At 41.5% G+C, this 14,064-nt stretch overlaps 1 protein-coding gene across 1 annotated transcript in view; it reads right to left on the reverse strand.

Moving 5' to 3' along the window:
- The window catches only part of ATG4A (autophagy related 4A, cysteine peptidase), a 139,936-nt gene that overhangs the window by 32,684 nt on the left and 93,188 nt on the right, over positions 1-14,064 (reverse strand). The window contains exons 3-6 of the mRNA XM_006871037.1: positions 9,695-9,766; positions 7,859-7,957; positions 3,994-4,095; positions 3,718-3,790 (exon numbers count right to left, since the gene is read on the reverse strand). Coding sequence (XP_006871099.1) covers positions 3,718-3,790; positions 3,994-4,095; positions 7,859-7,957; positions 9,695-9,766 — 346 coding nt within the window. The remainder of the gene's footprint in view (positions 1-3,717; positions 3,791-3,993; positions 4,096-7,858; positions 7,958-9,694; positions 9,767-14,064) is intronic.

Here is a 14,064-nt window from a genome sequence, read left to right on the forward strand (position 1 = left end):
ATATATATATAAGTATATATGTATATATATGTTGTTGTTAAGTGCCATTGAGTCAGTTCTGACTCATAGTGACCCTGTTATGATTTTCCAATGAGTGGCTGGTGGGTTTGAACCGCTGACCTTGCAGTTAGCAGTCCAGTGCTTATCCTACAGCACCACATCAGGATTCTTTCTCTCTTTCTATATATGTGTGTGTATGTGCATGTGTATGTAGGTATATGTATATGCATCTATGTGACTGTATGCACATACATCCATATATATACGATAAAGCACATAGGGGACATTACGAAACAATTTTGGGGGTGGGTGTTCTTGATGTTAAGGTTTAGGACCATAGTCTTGTGAGACAACTTGGTCAACTGGCATAATTCAGAAAGTTATGTTCTAACCAATTTGGTGAGTTGTGTCTGGGACATAGGTTTTATTTGGGTATCCAGAAAATCCAGAGTACTCTCCTCAAACATACACATTGACAGAACTTTCTAGTTCATCATAGATTGGCTAATCTATGCCCCATCTGTAGTTTTCATTGCCATGTAAATAACTGATCCAGGGCCTGATCTCTTACAGTTCTTGAGTGTTTTCTGTGGACAGACCCAAACCTGTAACTAAGGAATGTCTCCTTTGGGGTTAGGAAGATACCAGCAGGTCACCAGAATGTTCTATTAGAGCTTTTTGATGCAGATGGCCATGACAGCCTGTTGTGTATGGGCACTCCAAAATTTGGGGTGTCTGACAGAAGTAAAATGGTTTACACAAAGTCAGTTTGTTGTTGTTGTTATGTGTAATGGAATCGGTTCCGACTCATAGTGACCCTGTACAGGATTTCTGAGGTTGTAAATCTTTATGGGAGCAGAAAGCCTCATCTTTATCCTGCGGAAAAGAACTGCTGACCCTGAGGTTAGCAGCCCGATTCGTAACCACTACACTACCAGAGCCCCTTTAGAACTCCATTTTGTCCTAGGCTCAGCTTCTGTTTCTGAGGAGATCATGACTGCTGGTGGTTAAACATGGAGGGGCAGCTTGCCCACTGGAAGAATCTGGTTGAAAGCAGATTAACTAGTATTCAGAAAAGTGTTTTCATAAAGAACTTGTTGGGGCCTGTCCTTAATGAGTTCCAAAAAATAGCCAATCTGACAACTTCACATTAACTAGTCAAACAGAACGTTCTTTACACTTAACTTCTAAGTCAGGTCTGTATCTGTTCCCATGGAAAAAACTGACCCTTAGACTCATGGTCTCAATTTGCAAGAAGTCTATGATTCCTTATCTGAATGTTCTGTGCTTTCATAAACTCTTTTGCTTTGCTTGAAGAGGCGAAGAATCTTTTTCTCTAAGCAAGCAGGCATTGCAGGTAGTCCTCAGCTTACAACGGGGATCCATTCCCAAAACTGTTGTGAGTTCTTTCTTTTATATGTTTATTATTGCCTTTCATTATGAGCATCTTCATAGATCACAGCATTAAACATCTAAGAGTGAACATCTGAGAATAACACCAGCAAATTACATGCTGCAACATTATATGCAGTAACTATTACGTAGCTTGTTGTTGTTGCTAAGTGTTGTCAAGTTGGTTCCAACTCATAGCAACCCTGTGTAGGGTTTCAAAAGCTACAGAAAGCCTCACTTTCTCCTGTAATTACTAAGATAAGATGCACAAAAATACAGATGCTTTGTAAGTGCAGTTTGCAGTAACTTGAATGCTTCATAAATCAGGGACTACCTACACTGTTGTTGTTGTTGTTAGGTGCCTTTAAGTCAGCACTGACTCATGGCGATCTTATGCACAACAGAATGAAACACTGCCTGGTCTTGCACCTAGCTCACAATCATTGCTACACGTGAGCCCACTGCTGTTGCCACTGTGTTTGAGTGCCTTCCAACCTGGGGGGCTCATTTTCTGGCACTATATCTGACAAGCCAAGGTATTTTCAATAACCTCATATGCATGCAAAAGTTGGACAGTGAATAAGGAAGGCCACAGAAGAATTGATGCATTTGAATTATGGTGTAGGAGGAGAATATTGAAAGTGCCATGGACTGCCCAAAAAAACAATAGATCTGTGTTGGAAGACGTACACCCAGAGTACTTCTTGAAAGCTAGGATGGCCAGACTTCGTCTCTCATACTTTGGACATGTTGTTAGGAAGGACCAGTCCTTGGAGACGGACTTTGGTAAAGTGGAGGGTTGGAGAATAAGAAGAAGACCCCCAGTGAGATGGAATGGCACAGTGGTAGCAGCAATGGGCTCAGGCCTAGCAACAATTATGAGGTTGGCCCAGGACTGGGCGGTGTTTCGTTCTGTTGTGCATAAGGTCGCTGGGAGTCAGTATGGACTCGATGGCACCTAACTACAACAACATATCTGACAAGTTTCAGGTGCTCTTCACCATGTTTCAATATTCCGGTGCTGTCTGACAGTGCTCCACTACTATTCATAAGGTTTTCAGTGACTAAATATTCGGAAGTAATCGTCTCTTCTTCTTCCTAGTCTGTCTTAGTCTGGAAGCTCATCTGAAACTTGTCCACCATGGGTGACCCTGCTGGTATTTAAAATGTCAGTGGCAGAGCTCCCAGAATCACAGCAACTCACAAACCACCACAGTATGAGAAACTGGCAAATGAGTGGACTGCTTATAGTTCTTATAATAATGCTCCAAGTGCCCAGGAACTGAAGGTCAACGAAAAAGAGGAAGACCCCCAAAGAGATGGATTACCACCGTGACAGCAACAATGCACTCAAGCATAGCAACACTTGTGAGGGTGATGCAGGGCCAGGCAGTGTTTTGTTTGCTTGTGCACAGGGTCACTATGAGTTGGAACTAACTCGACAGCACCTAACAATACCACCACCACCAAAGGAGTCCAGAGGTTTTCTGATCCTTAAATCTGGCCCCAGATTCGGGATGCCATTTTCACTTATTCACCAGATACTTACTGAGCACTTCTGTGTGACAGGCAGTTTTAGATGCTAGTGTTACAGGAGTGACAAGACAAATACAATCTCTGCTCTAATGGAATTTTCCTTCAGTGTTGGGTTGTCAAGAAAGAGTGACACCTGGGAGTGAAGGTGGCACTTACAATACTCACTTTCAAACAGGTGGTCCTGGCTACTTCACCTCACTTCATTTTGTGGAAAGTGAACGCTCGAATTGAACAGGATCACGGCAAACGTATCATGGTGGGGGGGTGCCTTGAGTCTGCTTGATTTCCAAGACTCCCTTTGAGTCTATATTCCGTAGCTCCTTGAAGCAAGAACTGTGTCTATTTTATTTCCATTTGCTCATTACTTTGCAAAGTGGAGGGACTCAGTAAATGTCGAAGAAGTAAACCCTTTTTATTATTTTCTTAATACTATGCAGGGTGGGAGCCCACTTCTTGCCTACGCTGGCTCAGCCTCCATCTCTTAGGATGAACTCTTTGGCTGATGGCTCCCTGGCAAGTAAGCCAGCAATCTCTAGGGTGAAGTACTGAATGATTCCTGGTGGGCTTCCACACATACTAGGAGAAATCACTACAACTCTGATATACTAAGACAGATGTCCACACTTGACACATTTCCAAGAACTGGCTGAGAAAAATGGTACAGATGTTTGGTGGCTTAGCAGGAGGTGTGGCTTAATATGATTGCAAGAATAATTAGGCTAATGAGAGAATGAGCTGGCTGGGGAGGGAAATATCACAGACAGCCAGACAGCAAACTATTTTACTTACTTTAACACCTGTGCAACTGTATTTGGTCCAAACCATTCACCGATTGATTTTCCTTCTCCTACACCCATTTGTGCTGTTTTTATTTGAAAAAGAGAGAGAGAGAGAGAGAAAACAAACAAACATATGAGCAAAAGGTCTTCCAGCAAGTCACAAATTATTATTTTTTTTAACGCTAATAGCCAAGCAAATGGATCACTTAGTGGAGCCACATATAAGGCAGGAAGAGAGGAGAAGCAGGTTAGGTAATGCCTTTCAAATGCTGATTTATAGCCTTACCCATTTGATGGATAGAGTAGCAACAGTCTTTTCTATCTAAGAAGCACTGGAGGATCCGCTGGTATTCTTTGGGTTGTTCTTTTTGTTTCTCCCAGTTCCAGTCTTTTTAGGAAAAATAAAATGGTTCTTAAGAAATCATTCTTATAACTATTACCTCTCTGCTGTTGGAAGTACAAAGTTAGAAAGAAAACAAAGGCATTCTATCTAGAAGTCCAATTTGAACATTCCTAAGCATCTTTAATTTTGATGACAAAGACATCTGGAAACTGATTACTTTCAAAGACTCAGTGGGTATAAAATAAAAGCAAAACAAGGAGTTGACCAGTGAATAGACTTTGTCTGAGGGCTGGAGCTGGATGAAAATAACATGAAAACACTGTGTCACAAAGGCCTCCCGTCACAGGAACCTTCCTAGTCACCTACTCCATGAACAGGAAGGAGGTCACCACAAAGTCCCGCACTATGTCCATATATAAGAAAAACCCAGATGCCATGGTGTCTCCTCTCTACACAGACAGCAATGGATTTGTCCTTAAATTCTAGCAGCATTATTAAAAGGGTCTCGGGGGTGGGGGTGGGAGGTGGGGGTGAAGATGCTACTCTGACGTGCAACTATACACAATTCACTACTAAGGAGGCTGGCATGCAAAATGTGCCCTTTGGACATTTAAATGAGTATCTATTTTTTGTTTTGTATGTGTATATAAAATATTCTTGCTCTGTTCATTTGTGAAAAATAAGATGTAAATGGGGAACCACAGGGAGGAAGCAGGATAACTGTTGCTTTGGGGAAGGGAGTGTAATCATTGAGATGAAACAAAGCGTATGATTGGTTGAAAGTAAAGCTGATGACCTTATCTGTTAACCTTCACTCAATTCACAATAAAAAGTAAAAAAAAAAAAAATGCATGTTACCTTTTTACATTACTTCTTTAAAAGTCCGCACTGACCTTAGGAAAGCAAATGCTTTTGCTATTGAGGTATTCAAAGTTCCCTTAAGACCAAACCCAAAATAGCTACCTCTGTCTGGACCCCATCCATGCCTTAGGCACAGTCCCCCCAATGCCTAAGAAGCCATTTATTACTTACTGAGGATAACGGGAAAAGCACCACATAATCACTACGGTAAACATGAATGCACTACGCTTACTCCCTGCGCTTGAGGAACTCTATGTAATGGGATAGATTCTGAGGCTTAGTTTGCTTCCAAGACATAAATTTCTCTTCTGAGGTTTTAGAAAGCATTTGAATTAATGACTGAAATGTACTTGAAGCCAAAGGCCATTTTCTTTTATTTCTAGTCTTGCTGAAACTAAAGTTTTAAATCTCATATCCAACACAGTCTTCAGAGGAAAAACCACCTCCAATTTCTTCTCATTAGATACTGAACTGTCCAGCGTTTTCTGATGACAATAAGAGAACATCCCATGTCATTTTTAAAACAGTGGAATAGGAAACAAGCCAAGATACTTCTTTATAAAATTACGTCTTAGCTACAAGATCTATTTCTAAATTCTTCCTACTACTGCTTTTGATATTTAAACAATCGAGGCTGCTGACTATGGGGATTTTTGTCCAGTTAGGCACCCCCACAAAACTCTTTCCAAAATAAGCTTCTGAAAGCATTTTTTAAATGAAAAATAGTTACCGTAAGAATGAATGTGTACGTGAAGAAGCATATATGCAGTAGAAAAATCACTGGACAAGAAATCAGATTTGAATTATGTTTCCAAATCTATACTTTCTAGCTCTTTGACCCTGGGAAAACTACCTCAATTTCCTCATCTACAAAACAGAAAATTGTAATACTGCTCAGTGGAAACAGACATAGGCTAGCTGGTGGCACCAAGTGGTCAAGAGGGACTAAGGAGATCTGTGTTGCCTTGCTTCTTTGAAAGAAACAGAATAAGCCCATAAAACCTCCCCAGACTCCTCCTCAATCCTCTCTGAGTAGTTACATAATGGGGAGAAGGGATTGATGCTTCCATACGTCTAAACCTTAATTAGCAACAGTCAGTACGTTCAGAACCCCAATCTTATTCAGGGTGTCCTTCCACTCCCTCATCCCAAGCCCAAAGGGACTGCACTGCAGTGAATTACTTAGTAGGGTCCTTCCAGCCATAGTCTGTGCAACTCCCACCAAATGACTGGGTGGGTCTATGCAAATGAGGTATTTGTGGCCCACCCAGGGGATTGGATAGCTTGTTAATAATGTAAATAAGGTTCATGGCACCCTTGTGGGGGTTGTTGTTGTTGTTGCTAAGTGAATAGTGACCCTGTATAGGGGTTCCGAAGCTGTAAATCTTTAAGGAAGCAGAAAGTCTCATCTTTCTCCCACGAAGCAGCTGGTGGTTTTGAACCATCAACTTTGCAGTTAGCAGTCCAGTGCTTATCTTATAGCACCACATCAAGACTCTCTTGTGGGGGTGGGACCATGCAAATGAGGTTCATGGACCCCCAATGAGGGAATTGGTCAGTTGTACCATCCTGCTAGGCTTAGAATGAGCCATTCCAGAGGTAGAAAACAGGGACCTCAACACTACCAAGAAGGAAAGATGGAAGCAGACCACGTCCATTGCACCTCCTCAACCCAGGAGGCAAAAAAAGAGCTGTAACACCAGAGACGGTGAGAAGCACAGCAGAGAAATGGTGCAGACCAGGAGGAGACAATGCAGTGCTCAGCACCTTTGGTCAGAAAGCTTGTAGAGAAGTAGGGTACCTCCTGGAACTTGGTGGAGCTAGGTTTGCTGACCCATTGAGCTAGAGTTGAGTGTCTTCGGACCAAGGTGGACTGGCGGAGTGGAGTTCCTCTAGGAACTTATCAGCAGAGCTAAAAGAGCTTTGCAACACTTTTCTGAGTAGGGCAAAGGCCAGCCAAGGGTCTGAGAGCCAGAAAGAGACTGGGCAGCAAGCACAGCTGAGAAGAGGCTGTCCTGATTAAAGAAATGTATCCTGAGTGTTCCTGAACTTAAGTGTGACCCATTACTTCCCTAATAAATCCCAGAACTGTGAGTGTGGTCTGTGAGTTTTGTGTGGCCATTGCAATGACTTATCAAAGCCCGCAGAGAAGTAGAGAGTGCCGTGGGAGGAATGGTTGCTGTGTGAAATAGTAAAGGGGTAGAAATAAGTCAAAGACATTAGCTTTGGGCTGATGCTAATGATAATTCTCTCTCCCTCTCAAAACTAGAGGAGGTCAGACAGCACTGCCATGTCATTTTTCCATGGACTTTTTAAGCCAAGTGCTTGAACTGGATATATAACCCTGATGATCCTTCAGATGCCAACAGAGAAACACGTACATTTCTTCAGAAAACAATACTCAAGAGTTTCAGCAATGATTACTGGAAGGTTCCTAATGAAGTGGTATCCTGAGGATGCTAATTTAAGGATTCATTCATCATCAAGTGGGTGCTCCTGGTTGAACCCAAACCAAAATAGCACCACCTCCCTCATTAGGCACAACATTTAGGTCACTTCACCGGACATATATTTTAAATGAGGTCAAAAAACAGACTTAACCACCGCACCCTTCTTCCTGCTCACTTTGTTATCTCACATGTTTAAAGACTCATTTGAACAATAGCACAGATGGAAACTCTTAAAGACACACCTGCCTCAAGGTTCAATTCTGTTCCCAAAAAACAACTCTTTCTGGTTTGGTGAGTAACAAGGAAATACCAGTTGTTTCCTCTTATGAGGGGCTTTGTCAACGTGTCATCCCAGTCACTTGAACATTCAGAGAGCATTTGGGGAATCTGCAGATTTGTGATTGAGCATTCCTAAGCTCAGCATCACTGTTACCCTGACAGCAGCAAGTGACACTGCAAAGTCCTTGGAGGTTGTTTATAGGACACATTGAACTCACCCCTTCCCAAGTGTCTGCAGATGAGGGCTTGAGCTAGCATCATCTGTCCACAGCGGAGCATGCATCCCCAGCCAGCATCTGATGAAGGGCCTGTTCCCCCTGTTGGCAAAAGGATGAGAATGGATAGACTCCCCAAATTCCAACTCATAGTGGCCCTATAGGACAGAACAGAACTGCTTCCAAGGTTGTAAAATTTTAAGGAAGCAGATAGCCTCATCTTTCTCCTGAAAACCAGCTGGTGAGTTCAAATCACTGACATTGCAGTTAGCACACCAATGTTTACCCCACTGTGCCACCAGAGCTTCTGAAAATGGATATAGGTTCCTTAACTTGCCCTTTCCCTAAATATCAGCATATCTGGGAACCATATAAGACAGGCAAACACACATACCCTGCAAAGGGAGGCAAGAGATCTACTTAGATATCAAAGAGCGTTTCGATATCGAATTGGAACTTGCACACATAATGCTGATTAAATAAAAGGAGTATTAGGGCTAAAGACAAAACATAAAAAACTTGCCCCTTAGGTTTTCTGCTAAGAAACTTCTAGATATGCATGTAATTTTGGTAGATGACTGCCATGCATGGCTATTATCACTTATTCCATCCCATTTAATCATCTGTCTGACCAAACCTAGCCTTGTACATTTCCACATCACTTAGTACCCTTAGTTAGGGAACATCACCCTTGCAAGGCAACTGAGACAAGGCGGCCACCTCTTTCCTTCTGTTTTCGGGACAGAAGGAGAGTTACTACAGGAAGATGGGGAAAACTGAACCCTATGTCTCATGTTAATGGACAGATTAGTATGGAAAAGATGCAATGGGGCCCAGAAAAAGATGAGGTCATTTATTGCCAAAATTTTGGCAAAGTTGAACTGCAAATGTTTTCTAGTTTTGCAAAGAGTCTCACAAAAGAAGTGAACAGTTTAGAGACAGTAGGTAATACCTTGTTCTTTTTGCTTTACTGCTTGGGTATATCCTATAGAGAGCAAAAATGTCTGTGTAGATTTCATTTCTGAGACTTATAAGAAAGGCTGACTTCACTCTACTGGATAGGTCCAGTCCTGCATCAAAATGGGTCAAATACATTTCTGCTTTGGACTATGGCCTCCATCATTTGAATCTGGTGACTTTTTCTGACTGGGCTAGGATACTGGGAAGAAGACAGCCTATTTGCAAACATTTTACAAATTTTCTCTAGAGGGAGAACATTCATTCATTTTATTAAGTTGTCATTTTTCTAGAAGGTACTCAAATAGCTTAGAATTAATTCCCAGAAAATTTATCATAATTTATCTCCCAGTGGCAAAGTGTTTTCATTTTATGTTGTTGTTAATTGCCATCGAGTCAGTTCCGACTCATAGAGACCCTGTATAGGGTTATGCATTGGGCTGCTAATCTCAAGATCTGCCGTTCAAACCTACCAGTCATCCCAGGGGAGAAGGATGAGGCCTTCTGCTCTCATAAAAATTTACAGCCTCAGAAACACTGTGCAGGCTTCACACCACTGCCACCTCCACCACCCAAAATAAAGGCTTACTTGAAATTTTTCTTTGCTTTCAAACATAAAGCACGTAATATTACCTAGTGCCTGAACACTTGGAAGTGGGCTCAGAAATACGCTAATGTTGTACATTAACACTATAGAATTACATAGGATAAGGTATGTCAGCAGAGAAAACTTTTAGATGAAGTCTAAAATGTACCTACTTCCCCTAAATAAAACTCTTTGCCACCGTGATCTATTAATTCTGGGGTTTCTATGAAGTCACAGATACCACAGGCAAGCTACCTAGGAGGAAGAAAGCACAGTACAACAAATGATATACCTACCAATTGGTGAAAATTTCCTTCTGTATGTAAACCATAGACGAGCACTTATATCAGACAACAGCTTAGATCTTTCTGTAATTAAATGTAAAATTAAAGTTAAATCACCAGAGTCCCTCTGTAAATATCTGCATTTGATTTCTGGGTCATCAACAAATCAAGTCATTTTCAAATAACCAGTCAATTCCATTGGTATGGGGTTAGGAAAATTCGTAGGGATCCCAATTAGCCAAATAATTCAGTAGTTCCCCTCACCCGTTTCAACCAGAGCTACTGATGGGTATGGTAATGCTGGGAGGTTCCTTCTCACTAAGCTCCATTGCCTTGCAGGTACTAATAGTGGGGATAATCCTCTAACAAAAGCAATCTCAGTCTCTGAATGACAATTGTTGGGTAGCTCACTCATCAGTACCCACAGTAAATCATCTAAGACTAGGTTTGTGTGCAATTTCAAGGGAACTTTCGCGGCTAAGCAAATGAAATATTAATAAAAAGTTAATCCGTAGTATCTAGTGGAACTGGCATCTATAATCTAAATGGCTGTAGAATATCACAAATGATTTTGTGTCTTTTACTTGTATTTTATGACATAAATATACTTTGATGGCCATCAGTATGATTTCTACATTTTCATCCATTCTTTGATGCAGTCTATTTTTCTTACTCTTCTATATAGACCCTATAGCCATAACACTTTAAAAAAAAAAAGAGGGAAATTAAAATGTCACCAATGATTTCTATTTTTCTCTCCTGTCTTTCCTTTGAACGAATCAGAAAGATGAACTGTTTTCCCTCTACTCCATGTCCCCAGAGCCTATCAAATATTGAGAAGTAGATGTCAAGTGGTTAACAGTAAGAATTCTAGAGTCATCTTCTACCTAAGTTTGAACCCTACTCTGCGACTTAACAACTACATAATATTTTTCTATATACATATAATTTATTTTATTTGGTTGCTGTTGAGAATATACATAACAAAACATACACCAATTCAACAATTTCTACATGTATAAATCTGTGACACGGATTACATTCCTCAAGGTGTGGATCCATTCTTACCCTGCTTTTCTGAGTTGTCCCTCCCCTCATTAATGTAAACTCCCAATGCGTTAGACAGCAAAGTAATTGAAACTGCAAGGTCGGTGGCTCAAGCTCACCAGTGGCTCCTTGGAAACCCTATACAGGGTCGCTATACAGCACTTAACAACAACAACAACAAGGTACCAATCTAATCTTTTAAGTTGTTGTTGTCAATTTGATCCCACATAAATAGTTCTTAGGAACATAAAACTCAAGGCAGACATTCTTCACTAGTCAAGCTAAACTATTGTTTGTTTTACAAAGACTTCCGGTTTGGGGGCCGGTAAGCAGAGACAGATAGGGAAAGTTCCTCTGCTAAAGGCCAAAACAAGCAGAGAAAGAGCGGTCCGCAGAACAGCTGCGGGGTTTTGGATCCTGTTTAAGGTTCCAGGAGTCAGTTTCCCGCTCTCACTTGTGGAGAAATCGACCTGTGAAAGCAAAATACAGAGATTTCTAAATCAATCCCAGCTGAATCCATCCCCTCAGCCAGAGGGTGGGGCCTCAGCCACGAGGAGGCAGTGACCCAGCACTAAAAGCCCCGGAGCTGCACTTCTGGAGGGAGAAGTGAGACCGGTTTTCATCTTTCACTTTTCATTTTTCACATATCTTTCCTCTTCACTCCAATTGCGCCCTCACTGCCCAGTCCAGATGCCTTCAGGTGGGCAGGAGCACACCCAAAGGGGTCCAGCATTGTACCCATAGTTTTCCAATGGCACAGACAGGAAACCCACAGGCTGCTTCTTCTTCTGACACCTGACTCTGGGACTCAGCCCCAAAGTTGACCTGGGCAAGACCCTTTATCCCTGCCTGCATAGCAAAGGCTGGTGGACAATCATAATTTTATTTTTGTTTTTGATTGATGGTTTCTGTCTCTGCTTCTATATTGTTCCTGTCTTTGGTCCTTTAGGCCTCACTCTTTTCCCAGGGGTTGGAGCTTTCTCCCCCTACCTCACCCAAGAAGAGACAGCAACAGCGCCCATATAGCCAACCTACAAGCATACCCTGTAATACCCCATCATCTGGCCAAGAGCAAAAACCAGCTGCTAGGCATTACCCGTGAAAAGGGAAGCCTATCTACAGATCATATCCACCAGGAGATGCTTAGTAAGCTTAACATCCATTTAAGCATTAAAAATCCACAAAGCTGGTGAAAATGTCCAAGAAATCACAATGAAAGATCCAAACACATGTCCAAAAACAGAAAAAAGTAACTGAGACAAATGAGCTGGAAGTAGACACAGAAGTTCCAGTAGAAGAGCAGATTCTAGATCTGCCTGAGAAGGAATTCAGAAGAACGTTGTTGTTGTTGTTATTAGGTGACATCAGGTCGGTACCAACCCACAGAGACCTTATGCACAACAGAACGAAACACTGCCCGATCCTGGCCCAACATCACTACTGTTGCCAAGCTTGAGTCCATCAATGCTGCCACTTGGGCAATCCATCTCATTGGGAGTCTTCCCGTTTTCTCTGACCCTCCACCTTACCTTCTCCAGTGACTAGTCCCTCCTGACAATATGTCCAAAATATGAGAGACTAAGTTTGGCCATCTTGGCCTCCAAGGAGTACTCTGGCTGCACTTCTTCCAAAACGGATCTATTGTTATTTTTTTATGGCAGCCAATAGCACTTTCAATATTCTCCTCCAACACCATAACTCAAATGCCTCAATTCTTCTATGGTCTTCCTTATTCACTGTCCAGCTTTCACATGTGTATGAAGTTATTGAAAATATCATGCCTATGATCAGGCACACCTTAGTCTCAAGCAGACATCTTTGCTCTTCAACACTTTAAAAAGGTCTTGCGCAGCAGATTTGCCTAATGCAGTACGTCCTTTGATTTCTTGACTGCAGCTTCCTTCAGAGTGTTGATAGTTGATCCAAGAAGAATGAAGTCCTTGACAACTTCAATCTTTTCCCTGTTGATAAAATGTTGTTTATTGGTCCAGTGGTGAGGATTTTTGTGTTCTTTACATTGACATGTAATCCATACTGAAGGTTGTGCTCTTTGATCTGCATCAGTAAACGTTTTAAGTTCTCTTTACTTTCAGCAAGCAAGATTGTATCATCTGCATATCACAGGTAGTTAATGAGTCTTCCTCCAATCCTGATGCCACGTTTTTCTTCACATAACCTACCTTCTTGGATTATTTGCTCAGCATATAGGATGAATAAGTATGGTGAAAGAATACAACCTGCACACCTTTCTAAATTTTAAACTATTCAGTGTTCCCATGTTCTGTTCGAACAACTGCCTCTTGACAGATTCCTCATGAGCACAATTAAGTGTTCCAGAATACTCATACTTCACAATGTTGTACATAGCTTGTCATGATCCACACAATCAAAAGCCTCTGCATAGTCAATGTTGTTGTTAAGTGCCGTCAAGTCGGATCCGACCCATAGCGACCCTGTACTGGGTTTCCGAGGCTGTAAATCTTTACGGGAGCAGAACGCCTCATCTTTCTCCTAAAGCACAGGTAAACATCTTTCTGAAATTCTCTGCTTTCAGCCAAGATCCATCAGACATCAGCAATGATATTCCTCGTTCCACAGCCTCCTCTGAATCCAGCTTGAACTTCTGGAAGTTCTCTGTCAATGTATGATTGTACCATTTCTATATTACCTTTAGCAAAACTTTACTCGCATGGGATATCAAAGAGATTGTCTGATGATTTCCGCATTCCATTAGGTCACCTCTCATTGGAATGGGCACAAATACAGATCTCTTCCAGTCGGCCAGATAGTTCTCTTCAAAATTTCTTGGTAGAGATGAGTATCTCCTATGCTGCCTCACTTTCTTGAAAGATTTTTATTTCATCAATTCCTGGTGCCTTGTTCTTTTCCAGTTCTTCAATGCACCTTGGACTTCCTTCTTCAGTATCAATGACTTTTTATAATATGCTACCTTTTGAAATGGTTGAACATTAACCATTTCCTTTTGGTACAGTGACTCTATATTCCTTCCATCTTCTCTTGATGCTTTCTGCATTGTTCAATAATTTGCCCAGAGAATCTTTCAATAACGAAAGTCGAGGCTTGAATTTTTTCTTCACTTCTCTCAGCTTGAGAAATGCTGAGCATGTTCTTCCTTTTTGGTTTTCTGACTCTAGATCTTTGCACATTTTGTTGTAATATTTGGCTTTATCTTCTCGAGCTGATCTTTGAAATATTCTGTTCAGCTCTTGGACCTCCTCATTTCTTCCATTTGTTTTAGCATCTCTACATTGGAGAGCAAGTTTCAGTGTCTCTTCTGACATCCATTTTGACCTTTTCCTTCTTTCTTGTCTTCT

This window comes from Chrysochloris asiatica, unplaced genomic scaffold (assembly GCF_000296735.1).
Source record: "Chrysochloris asiatica unplaced genomic scaffold, ChrAsi1.0 scaffold00159, whole genome shotgun sequence".
Taxonomy (NCBI): Eukaryota; Metazoa; Chordata; class Mammalia; order Afrosoricida; family Chrysochloridae; genus Chrysochloris; species Chrysochloris asiatica.